The sequence below is a fragment of the Marmota marmota genome, unplaced genomic scaffold (genome assembly GCF_001458135.2).
Source record: "Marmota marmota marmota unplaced genomic scaffold, marMar, whole genome shotgun sequence".
Lineage (NCBI taxonomy): Eukaryota > Metazoa > Chordata > Mammalia > Rodentia > Sciuridae > Marmota > Marmota marmota.
Genome location: NW_026000174.1, coordinates 66,615,934 through 66,626,635, shown reverse-complemented (window position 1 = coordinate 66,626,635; position 10,702 = coordinate 66,615,934). Strand labels below are relative to the sequence as shown.

Sequence of the window (10,702 nt, the reverse complement as noted above, 5' to 3'; positions counted from 1 at the left end):
TGGCCCTGGGCCCCGCGTGTACTTTCAGAGCCCCCCTGGGGCGGCAGGCGAGGGCCCGGGCGGTGCGGACGACGAGGGCCCAGTGAGACGCCAAGGGAAGGTCACCGTCAAGTACGACCGCAAGGAGCTACGGAAGCGCCTCAACCTAGAGGAGTGGATCTTGGAACAGCTCACGCGCCTCTACGACTGCCAGGTGTGTTCCCCACCCCGCGCCGACACCCTAAGATCAGTCCCCGAGTCGTCTGCCAGGCAACCCCACCGTGAGTCCGCCTGTCACCGGAGTCAATGGGCGCTCCGCTTCCGCGCGCACCCTTCTCGGCACTCCCCGCCCCCAGTGTATGCTCTTTCTTGTCAGACCTAAGTCGTTCCAGCCTTCTCCGCTGCCTCAGACCCGGCCTCCTTCATGCCACTCCCCAGGTCAAGCGTGATGTCCTCCAGAAACCTCGAGGGATAGCCTGGCATGGGGCAGGACAGGGGCGAGCCTGGGCTGGTAGTGGAAGGAGATCTAACCCACCGGCTTAGCTTAGACTTGCTAAAAGGCGCTGCTCTGACGGGTGAGGGTACTCTAAAGGGTCTGCTTGTTTTAATGGGCGAGCTTGGAGCCCTGTCTTGGTGTACAGGCAAGTTAGCTCCATCTCTGGTCTCGGGTCTCTGGTTCTCCACCCCATGACTCCCTGTTTGCTCAGATGGTGACTCAGGCCCCCCGGGGCAGGGTGGAGGAGTGGGCTTGCCCGGTGCGCCTACCCTACCCTAGCCTAGCCCTGGAATGCAGCTGGCTCTGAAGGGGATAGCTGCTTCCTGAGGGGGAGGGGTGGTGGGCGCCCCCCTCCCTCCCCAAAGCATGGGCTCTTTGTTTCCACTTTTTCAGGCATGGGTTCTTCCCGCTGACCCCTCACCCTTTACTTCCTCCTCACTCCCAGGAAGCTATGACAGGTGTTTGGGGGAGGGGAGGGGTTGTGATGAACTGGGACAGCTGGTCCCACCAGTGCTCTATTGAGATGGGGGGCCCGGAAGTCCAGGAGACACATCTGCCAGGTTCCCAGCCCAAGGTCCCCAGCCCTGGCTGTCTGGCCTTGTCTGGCACCCCCGGTGCCCACTGGCAGGGACAGGAAGCTCCCCCCATTGGGCAATTTGCCTTGGCACAGGCCTGAGCTGTTTTCCTTCTCAGAGCAGCTGCCCTGTCTGCTGGGCAAAGGCTCGGCTGGTGCTGAGGTAGGCAGGGACCTCAACTCCAAACCCCTCTCACTCCTCGACTCAGGCCCTTGTCTCGCCCTCCTCCCCCACTGCCACCCCAGGAAGAAGAGATCCCAGAGCTGGAGATTGACGTGGATGAGCTCCTGGACATGGAGACCGATGATACCCGGGCTGCCAGGGTCAAGGTGAGGGGGTTTGGGCAGCAGGTAGAGGGCTGCCTGGAGGCCCTGGAGCCAGGCCTTCTCTGGTCTGAGTCATTTAGCTGTTACCTCAGGTCTCAGTTTCTGCCTCTGAAAAATGGGTTTGACGGTACTTGCCTAACTGTGACATTTCTGCCTCCAGTTGGCCCCTGTTCCCTGGAAGTGGGTATAGGGGAACTCTAGACCCCCATCCCTGAGAACTCACAGTGTACTTACCCCTCCTTCACCCCACCCACTAGGAGCTGCTGGTTGACTGTTACAAACCCACCGAGGTAAGTGGTTTTCCCAGAGGGTGGGATGGAGCCCCAGCTCCTGTCACCTTGGGGGTCTAGTATCCCTAATGCCACCCCCTCCTGTCTAGGCCTTCATCTCTGGCCTGCTGGACAAGATCCGGGGCATGCAGAAGCTGAGCACACCCCAGAAGAAATAAGGGTCCCTGACCCAGGTGAATGGTGGCTCCCACAGGACAATCGCTGTCCCCGACCTCGTAGCAACAGCAATATCAGAGGACCCTGTGGCCAGGCCTGGTGCCATGAGCAGGGTTCCCCATGCCCCTGGCTTAGGGGCCTCTTCCCTTGCCCCCTCAGTTTTCCATTTTTGGGGTTTTTTATTGTTATTAAACTGATGGGACTTTTTGTGTTTTTATATTGACTGCGGCGCGGGCCCTTTAATAAAGCTAGGATCCTTTGGAGCAGCTGATAGGCTTGGCTGGTCTTTTAGGGGGTACACTTTGATCTACAATTGCTGCCAGCTCAGCTTCTCCCCAGGTGACCACAGGTCTTCCTAAGGGCCATGTAGCCATGGCAATATACCTGTGCTGCCTCCCAGACCAGGCACTCAAAGGAGCTGGGGAAGCAGTTGCTGGTGACAGATGTGAACACTATTTCCCCTGGGCAAGGTCACCATGCCACTGAGCCTAGACCTCCAAGGTTCTGCAGTCAGAAAGGAGAGCAGGGTAGGGAGATACCCGGAAAAGGGAGAGGCCAGACTATGGTATTTTATTTTTGTTTTGTGAAGCCAGAGTTGAGGGGACCTGAGCATGCTAAGCGAGCACTCTACCACTGACCATGCCCCAGCCCTGAAGCTTCGTCTTAATCTCTCAGAGCCCACAAAGAAACACAGGTTCACTCCTTGGGCTTTTAAGGATTTTTTTGTTTTTTAAAGTTTGGTCCCTGATGGCCCCCCACCCTCTGCCCCTCCATGGCAGCTGGCTACAGTTCTGAACGTCTTTCAATCTTGAGCAGTTCCACCTCGAACACCAGGGTTGCGCCACCTGGAGGGAGAAGTAGGGTTAAACTTGAACCTGGGCTCCAGGGAGAGGGTGGGTGGGGTGGTAGGAAGGGTTATTACCTGGGATCTTTGGGGGAGCTCCCCGTTCTCCATACCCTGTCAAAAACACACAAGAAACAAAGTGAGCTGTGCCACGTTCTCTTCTAATAACTCAGGCAAAGAGAGGAGTGGTCCTGCAGCAGCAAGGCCAGAAATGGAGGGTGAGATGAAGACGGGAAGGGATACCACAGGCCTGCTAGAGGACAGAGGATGGGCACTATAGCTGAACGCCCAAGCCTTGCCCTGTCTTCATTGCTGGACACAGCCAGACTGGAAGGAGGCATGTGCTGTAGTGAATGGATAGGGTGGGGATCAGTGAGGCTGAAGCTACCTTCACCCTTCCCCCAAAAGACCCACAGGGACTCTTACCCAGCTCAGATGGGATCACTAGCTTCCGCTTTTCCCCCTCACACATCCTGCAGGAGAACACATGCTCAGCCAGGGCAATACCCAGGCTCCTGGTGGGGCTTGCCTCCCACAGCTCACCTCCTAGATCGTGGCCATGCACACCCCATCCCTCCAACCCCAGACTCACCCCAGCAGCCCCTGGTCCCAGCCCTTGATGACCTGGCCTGTGCCAAGGGAGAAAACAAAGGGCTGGTTCTGGGGCAGGCTGCTGTCAAACTCCGTCCCATCTTCCAGCTTTCCCTGTGGAACCATGGGAAGACTTGTGAGCAGAAACCACTCCTGATCCCCCTCCTCACCTGCCCTTCATCAGGCCTGCCCCCATGGCACTGTGGCCATAGACCTTAAGGGCACAGAGCCTGGCGTTGCTCATAGTTCATTCTAAAAAATCTGCTGGTGGCCAGGTATGGTGGTGTGGGTCTGTAATCCCAGCAACTCAAGAATCTGAGGCAGGAGGATGACAAGTTCAAGGCCAGCCTCAGCAATTTAGCAAGGCCCTAAGCAACTTAGTGGCCCTGAAGGGCTGGAGGTGTGGTTTAGTGCCCCTAGGTACAGTCCCCAATACAAAAAAAGAATCCTTCTGGTGTCCAGTTGGGCAGCAAACAGTGAAGGATGAGAAAGAACTATGAAAATGTACTTATACGCGAGAAAGGACTTGCCCTATGTCACCCATCTGGTTGGGGAAGAAACCAGACTCAAGTTCTTCCAGGTCCCTGGAAGCCCCACCCACTCCCAGGAGCTCCGCCCCTCACCCACCGTGTAGTGCATGTGCAAGACGTCTCCCTTGCGCGATTTGATGGGACAGTGGTCCACCCGCTTCTTGACCCCGATCTGCAGCTTCCGTTTGCCCTCGGCCCTCGTGGCCATGGCCAGGGCACTCAGGCAGACGGACAGTACTGTCAGGATCCAGCTCAGCCTCATGTCTCTGCGGGCACAGACCCCGACCGACAGACCGGGAAGAGGGTGGGGAGGGCATGGAGCACCACCAGATACCGAAAGGATTCCACCCCCAGCGAAACCTTGCCTGCCCCTGGGGACCCCCCTGTCCCGGGTCACCACCCTCTCCCCCAAGGCTCCGCGGCCACACTTACCAGTCCAGTGAGAAGGGGGCTTGGATGAGGACCCCAGCAGCGAGGGGAGGGGGTCAGGGGAGGCCACAGCAGCCAGGGCCCCGCCCCTTTGCTCACCCCCAGACCTTCCCTCCCTCGCGGCCCCCACCTCTGCTCTTCAGTTCCCACCCGTCCCTTTACGCAAAGTCCAGACCCTATCTGACTGCACACCAGTTGCCCCGACTGAGCGGCCCCACTCACGCCACACCCAGCTGCCCCCTGCCCAGCACACCCACACCTCTGAGGCCGCTGCAGGGGGTCGGCCCCGAGGCACCCACACATCCCCACTGGGTGGCTCCGGGGAGGCCCGGTCCTCCGGAGGTACCCCCCAGCCTGGCCCTGTGCCTCCTCCGGAGGCTCCACCCCAGCTCTGCGCCCTGGGGGGCCTCCGAGGCACCCAGACTGGCCCGGTGTCGGCTGGCCGCCGAGCCCGCTCCACCCATACCACCTCTCCCGGGGGAGTTCTCGGCCTACCGCGTCCCCAGGCTCGGCCACCACGGAGACCGCCCCCGCGTGGACGCCCCGGGCCATTACTCGGGTTTAGCCCTTCGCTTGGCTCCTTGGCTCCGCCCTTTAGAGAGTGTAGTTCCGCCCCCGGCCCTGAAGCTCCGCCCTCAGCCGAACTAGACCCCTTTTCCTGAACCGGAGCCACGCCACTCACCGGCTGAGGCCCCGCCCCCAGTGCCTGGGCTCCGTCCCCCTGGGTCTCCGAACCCGAGGCTCCGCCTTCCACCTGTTCCAGCTCCTCCTCCAAGGGATAGGCTCCGCCCCCCAGCCGTCCTAGCTCTACCCCCCGTCCCCGAGCTCTGCCTTCCACCCGCACCCGCTCGCAAGGTCCACCCGTTTCTATTCCACGTCCCGCCCCGAGCTCCAGGGCTCCGCCCCGTGCGGCGTGAGAACCCTCCCCCTGCGGCATCTCCAGACAGCTCCGACCCCAGCCCGTTTCCTCGTCACCTATCCCTCGCTGACACGCGGAGCCCCGGCCCGCTTCTGCCCGGCCTGATCCAGCCTGCCCTCCTGCACCCCGGCTCCCCCAGCCCGGGCTGTGGCCCCCGCTCACCTCCTCGCCGCGCCCCCGGAGTCAACCCCGGTCGTGCTGCCACCTCTGCGCAGGCGCGTCCTAGTCGCTGCAGGCCAGGCCACGCCGCCCTCCTTTATTGGACCATACGAAACCCGCTGCCACACCCCCTAGCGCCGCTTCTCCCCTGGCTCCGCCTCCCATATCGCCACGTGACTTATACGTCACTTCCGGTGGAGTTGTAGTCCGTTAGTTTCGGTCAAAATGACTTCTAAAAGGGTCAGAGTGACATTTTCCATGCATGTATATGTCAAAATACATCTACTGTCATGTATGTCAAAAGATAAAAAATAAAAAAGAAATTATAAAAAAAAGGGTCAGAGTGACGTTATAGTCAAACAGTCATGGGTTCCCCAGGAGGTCTTGAAGTCCCTGGCCTCTTCCACAGCAATCCTGCTTGCCACTGGCCTCTTCGTACACTCCTGTGGGAAGAACTGGGCTTCGGAGTAACACTCGGGCTTGAAGTCCAGATCTGCCATTGGTTGTGGCTGTGTGACCTTGAGCGGTTTCCTTCGCCTGGTAGATGGGCTTGATGACACTCACCCCACGGGCCTCTGCAGGACTGGGACAATGTGCAGCGCCAGGCCCTGGAGTTCGTGAAGGCTCCTCCCCTCCCCTCTCCTACAGCATCTATGCCCACCTGCCTGTGCACACCGAGCGAGCACCAAGAGAGCACCAGGTCATGACTGCAGTAGTCTGGCTGGGCCCACTCCTACAGGACAAAGTTAATTTTCAGGGACCCCATCACCCACTAGTGCCCAACTGGTGGAATCAACAAGTAGCTCAACCTGTAGCTGAGAAGCAGCTAAACCTAGGTGCAGTGTTAGGTGTTAGGGAAATACTTAAGGCCTAATTTCCAGGCCAATTTGCCTGAGTCCATTTCTTCAGTTGAAAAAAAAAAAAAAATCATGACACAGACCTTAAGAATTGAGTAATCCAGGAGGTGAAGCGCAGCATCATCCATGTCTAGTGGGACTAAATGGACCCAGAAGTGGTAGCTCTAGGGCCTTAATCCTCATCTGTCCCACTCTAACTGGCCTATGGCATAATTGACCTCACAGCTAATGAAATGATTTATAAGCAGTAATCACATTCAGGAACTTTCTTTCTTCTTCTTTTTTTTTTTTAAAGAGAGAGAGAATTTTTATTTTTTTTAGTTTTCGGCGGACACAACATCTTTGTTTGTATGTGGTGCTGAGAATCGAACCCGGGCCGCACGCATGCCAGGCGAGCAAGCTACCGCTTGAGCCACATTTCTAGCCCCAGGAACTTTCTTACGGTTTAACCCACTTCTTCCTTGGGCCCACTAAGACCATGAGTACACCCTCTGACCCAATACCTACCTGCTTTGGGTTAACTCTGCCTCTGGATGTTGTGCCTTAGCAGGGCAAAACATTGGTACCCAACACTGACTTTGGGTCCATTGCCTTGCCACCCAGCCCTGGGCACTGAAGGCTACAGGAAGAAAAGTGGGTGCTGAGCTTGGTTCAGACAAATCAGGAGTCTCATGTAGCCACAGATGAGGGAGCACCAAGGTGCCAAGGAGGTGAAGGTGGAGAAGATAGTGTGGGTTGAGTTGAGAGGAGCCCACCAGCCACAAAACTTTGGTACTTTCCTTTTAGGCAGAAGTGAGTGAAGGACAGGACAGATGGTAGCCTTAGAGCCTAACAGGAAAATGATCAGGTGAACACAAGACTCAGATTTTGTCTGGAGTCTAGGGGGCCCCAAACACAGAAATCCACTGTTCCCTCCATGTGCCCATGGGGAAACTGAGACTCAGAAAAAAATGGGCAGAGGGAGCCAAGGTCACTCAGCAGATCTGGGTCCAACTTCAAGTTCATTAACCATAGAAGACAGAACCCTTGTAATAAGCAGGGGACAAGAAATGTGCTGAATCCATGGTTCTGGCTATCTGGGATCTGCTGTGGGGGCTCGGGCCCCACTGCCTCCATCTGCATGACACAAGACGAGCTCCAGGTCTAGCAGGCAGTGAGTAAGACAGATACTCCTAACCCAACCAGTCAGTCTGCACAGTGACAAACAGTGACACAGGCAGGGATAGCTCCTTCCATCTCTTTTATCAGGGTGTGTATGGGGGGTCACAGTTTTTGTATCAAAGCCCATTATTTGCAGAGGTTGGGGTCTTCTTAGGGGAGGCAAGAGCCAGGTGTAAGACAATCAGTTGCACAAGTTAGTTAAAAACTGAGACAACACCCCATCCCCCCAAGCTGGCATGTGACTGACCCCTCTTGCTGCTGCCAAGTCTCCTCATCAACTTTGTTAGATGGCAGCCTTGGGAGACAAATGATGGCAGGAAAGCCCTCTGAGAAGCCCAGGTCCTAAAGCAGATTCCAGGACTTGGGGCTGGGCTATTCTCCCCAGGCTCTTCTCTTCTCCCACTGGGGTGTGGCCTGTGAAGCAAGTGGCCCACTGAGTCTGAAAGGTAATGTGTCACCTTCGAAGCTTCCGGCACCTGAAGATGGAAGGAACAGATCGGTTGTGAGGGCTGGAATGCAGCCCCAGCTCCTCCTGATGAACTCCCTTGTGACCTCCTGTGAACCCTATTCTCCCCTGAATCTCCAAGGAATCCCTCTACCCTCAGCCTGGCCTATGTCATCCCATGACCTCAGTGTGGAACATGGGTGGTGGGAGACACCGCGGAAAAAGGTGAAGAAGGGGTTCCAATATATCCCGTTTGCTCAGCACCCATATAATGGGGAAAATGTCTGTGGTATAGGCTTCTAGGAAGGCCCAGACCTCTGCCACTATCCTCCTCATTTCCATTCTAGGTAAATGTCACCTCCTCCAGGAGTTGACTAACACCTCAGATATGTCAGGTGCCCCACTGCCACCCTTAGCATTCTATGCTGGCACCACCTTTCCCCTGTATGAGTTCCGACTCTGATGCGAGCTGTGTTCCTGCTGATCCCAGTGCCAGCAGACATTTGGTAAATGTTTGTTCAACGCGCTCAACAGCTTCCCCTTCCCTGGCCTTCTCCCACCGGCAGGCTCGCCCTGGACCTGCTCCAGGATGTGGCCTTGATGCTTTCCCGATCAAGTGCCACCCCACAAACCCTCACCTGCAGGTGTGTGGGTTGAGCTCTAAGCCCCGCCCTTGGCAACGGAGGAAGCTGCGGCGTCGGCAGCGGCAGTGGCAGGTCCGTGGGTCAGGGCGCTGGCGGCGCTGGGTGCAGCGTGGGCAGGGGGTCCTGGGGCTGGAGTGGGATGGATGATGTCAGCTGGGGAGGGTGCTCCAGGGGCAGAGTCCCAGCCCTGAAGAGAGCGGGGCTGGGGACGGTGGTGGGGAGTGGCAGCCCTAGGAGGAGAAGCGACATGTCTGGGGCGGGAAGGAAGAGTCTTCCCAGGACTTTGGGGTTGGAGAGAAGGCACAGATTCAAGGAGCAGAAGAAAATGGACAGGGGAACCAAGTGGGAGGAAGAAGAGGGGACCACAGCTTCCTGACTGGCTCTTGCACTCCCTGGCCACCCACATATTATATTCTGAGTGCCGGGCCTGAGCTCCTACCCCAGCTCGGCAGGAGCCCAAAGGGACTCACCTGTCTGGCTTCACAGCACTCTCCTTTTTTTTTGGTCTGAAAAGAGAAGGCACAAAGAGGAACAGGGTCAGAAAATTCATGCATCCTGCTCTCTTGCCCAAGATCCCAGGTCTATCTTAGGCTCCACTCTTAGAAACCTGGTCCCCACCGTGGTGTATCACCACGCCCGACACCCCCATGCCTGGACTCTGCAAGTTCAGAAGTTGGGCCTGGCTGGCACCTGCATTCACATTGGCTGTGTTCTTCCAGGGACATCTCCCCCAGCTCACTGCTTGGATACCGGATCATGAGGATCTGTGCTCAGGAGAAGAATGGGAGACACAGCAGGGAGGGGGACAGGAAAGGGGCTGGAGAGAGAAGAGCTCATCCAACAGCCAGGGCCTGGCCACCAACCCCCAGCCTCCTGTCCTCCAGTCTCTGGGCTGGCTCAGCTCCCAGAGTACCAGTGTCCCCCCAACTTGCTTGCCCCGTTTGCCCTGGTACCTGCATTCGGACTTGGTGCTGCCCGGTGGGCACGCACTCCAGGCCATCGTCAGGGCAGCAGCCACCACAGCGCTGCACAGTCACACAGCTAGGCACCAGTTGCTTGGCCACAGTACCCATGAGCTCCACAGTCAGGGGCACTACCACCTCCCGAGGCTGGCAGGTGGCACGAGCATACACGTCTATCCATGACACCACTGCGGGCAGACCCACAAGGGTTAATCCCCACTGGGTTTCCTGCAGCTGCTCCCAGCAGCTGTTTCCCCAGTTCCCACGTCGTCACAGCCACCTTCCACTAGCAAACCCCCTCTACCCTCTTAACCTGTCTTCCCACCCATGATTGTCAAGTAACCCCTCTGCCTCAGTGTCCTCCTCTGTGCAACGGATAGTTTGCATCTTACAGGGGAGTTTTGATTTCACATGATGATAGACACCAGGAGCCCAGAATCAGTGCATGTGACAACTCCTTAGAAGTGGCTTGTGTGAAATTATTGTAACAATTACCTTTCTTCTGGTGGCCAGGGACATCAGGCTGGGAGACAGGGGCCTGTGGGGAAGAAAAGACCTGGACCCAAGGTGCCCTCCAGGAGAAAGTAGTCCTGTGACTATCCCTAGGGCTCTGCCCTTGAGTCAGGAGGCTTCACGGCCTCACTGACATCTTTCCAGATTCCTCGTTCCTAGGGCCTCCACTGTAGCTTTACCTGTTGTCTCCTGGCCACCTGGGCCTGCCCTGGCCCAAGACCCGCCAGATGCGCCCTACCGGTGCCATCAAATCTCCTCCAAGCCTTGGAGCCAGGCTTGCTCTGGTGTTGCAGGTCAGGAGCGGGCACAGTGGGCGCCGAACCAGGTCTTGTGGGCACTGAAGCAGCTCCGCCCCCCACTGCACCCAGGGGATGGGGTGGGGTGGAGGAGTGGCTCCAGAACTGGACTGGCGGGCCTTGGAGGAGGGGTATCTCCTGGTGGATGCCCGGGCCGCCGGGGGTCCCCACGTTGCTCAAGTTGGAGGCCTAACCTGCTGATCCCCTCGGCAGAGGCCGCTGGGCTCCTCTCCACTTCCGCCAACCTTGAGAGGGCACGGCGGGCAGGCGGGATATTGGGGACGCACGTACCTGGGCTGGAGCCAGCTGCAGGAGCACGGCGAACAGCAGGCGGCGGAGCAGGGGGCGCATGGTGCCCGCGGGGCCACGCGCCGGGGCGCCCGCATTGCCCTAGCCCGGCGGCGCCGGGGGCGGCGGCAGCCAGAGCCCCATGGCGCGGGCCCGGGCGCGGCGGGCGGGGGCCGGGCGCGGGGGGCGGCTCCTCCGCGGCCCCCTCCCGAGCCCTGGGCGCAGGCAGCGCAGCGCAGCAC

General features: G+C 58.2%; 2 protein-coding genes and 1 non-coding gene across 11 annotated transcripts; 1 reads left to right on the top strand and 2 right to left on the bottom strand.

Moving 5' to 3' along the window:
• The first annotated feature begins 199 nt into the window (after positions 1 to 199).
• On the top strand, positions 200 to 1,667 carry LOC107160337. The gene is made up of 3 exons (XR_007342481.1): positions 200 to 554; positions 1,296 to 1,379; positions 1,634 to 1,667. It is a non-coding gene; the product is annotated as an uncharacterized LOC107160337 (transcript).
• Positions 1,668 to 2,525: 858 nt separating this feature from the next.
• Positions 2,526 to 5,452, bottom strand: Fkbp2 (FKBP prolyl isomerase 2). Of its 5 annotated transcripts, XM_015478173.2 has the most exons (7): positions 5,298 to 5,316; positions 4,220 to 4,238; positions 3,885 to 4,053; positions 3,259 to 3,371; positions 3,093 to 3,139; positions 2,745 to 2,780; positions 2,526 to 2,667 (listed from the first exon to the last, which is right to left on the bottom strand). In XM_015478173.2, the coding sequence occupies exons 3-7, from the start codon at positions 4,047 to 4,049 to the stop codon at positions 2,606 to 2,608; spliced, it is 423 nt and encodes a 140-aa protein (XP_015333659.1). In that variant the 5' UTR covers positions 4,050 to 4,053; positions 4,220 to 4,238; positions 5,298 to 5,316; the 3' UTR covers positions 2,526 to 2,605. The 5 variants fall into 5 exon arrangements, with proteins under 5 accessions (XP_015333659.1, XP_015333657.1, XP_015333660.1 ...); XM_015478171.2 differs by lacking the exon at positions 4,220 to 4,238 and having other exon boundaries at positions 5,298 to 5,452; XM_015478174.2 differs by lacking the exons at positions 4,220 to 4,238; positions 5,298 to 5,316 and adding an exon at positions 4,712 to 4,850.
• A 1,922-nt stretch (positions 5,453 to 7,374) lies between these two features.
• Vegfb (vascular endothelial growth factor B) lies at positions 7,375 to 10,702 on the bottom strand. Of its 5 annotated transcripts, none has more exons than XM_048789080.1 (7): positions 10,464 to 10,702; positions 9,859 to 9,901; positions 9,355 to 9,551; positions 9,053 to 9,165; positions 8,872 to 8,907; positions 8,396 to 8,631; positions 7,375 to 7,788 (listed from the first exon to the last, which is right to left on the bottom strand). In XM_048789080.1, the coding sequence occupies exons 1-6, from the start codon at positions 10,521 to 10,523 to the stop codon at positions 8,418 to 8,420; spliced, it is 663 nt and encodes a 220-aa protein (XP_048645037.1). In that variant the 5' UTR covers positions 10,524 to 10,702; the 3' UTR covers positions 7,375 to 7,788; positions 8,396 to 8,417. The 5 variants fall into 5 exon arrangements, with proteins under 5 accessions (XP_048645037.1, XP_015333655.1, XP_015333656.1 ...); XM_015478169.1 differs by having other exon boundaries at positions 9,092 to 9,165; positions 10,464 to 10,695; XM_015478170.1 differs by having other exon boundaries at positions 8,396 to 8,530; positions 9,092 to 9,165; positions 10,464 to 10,695.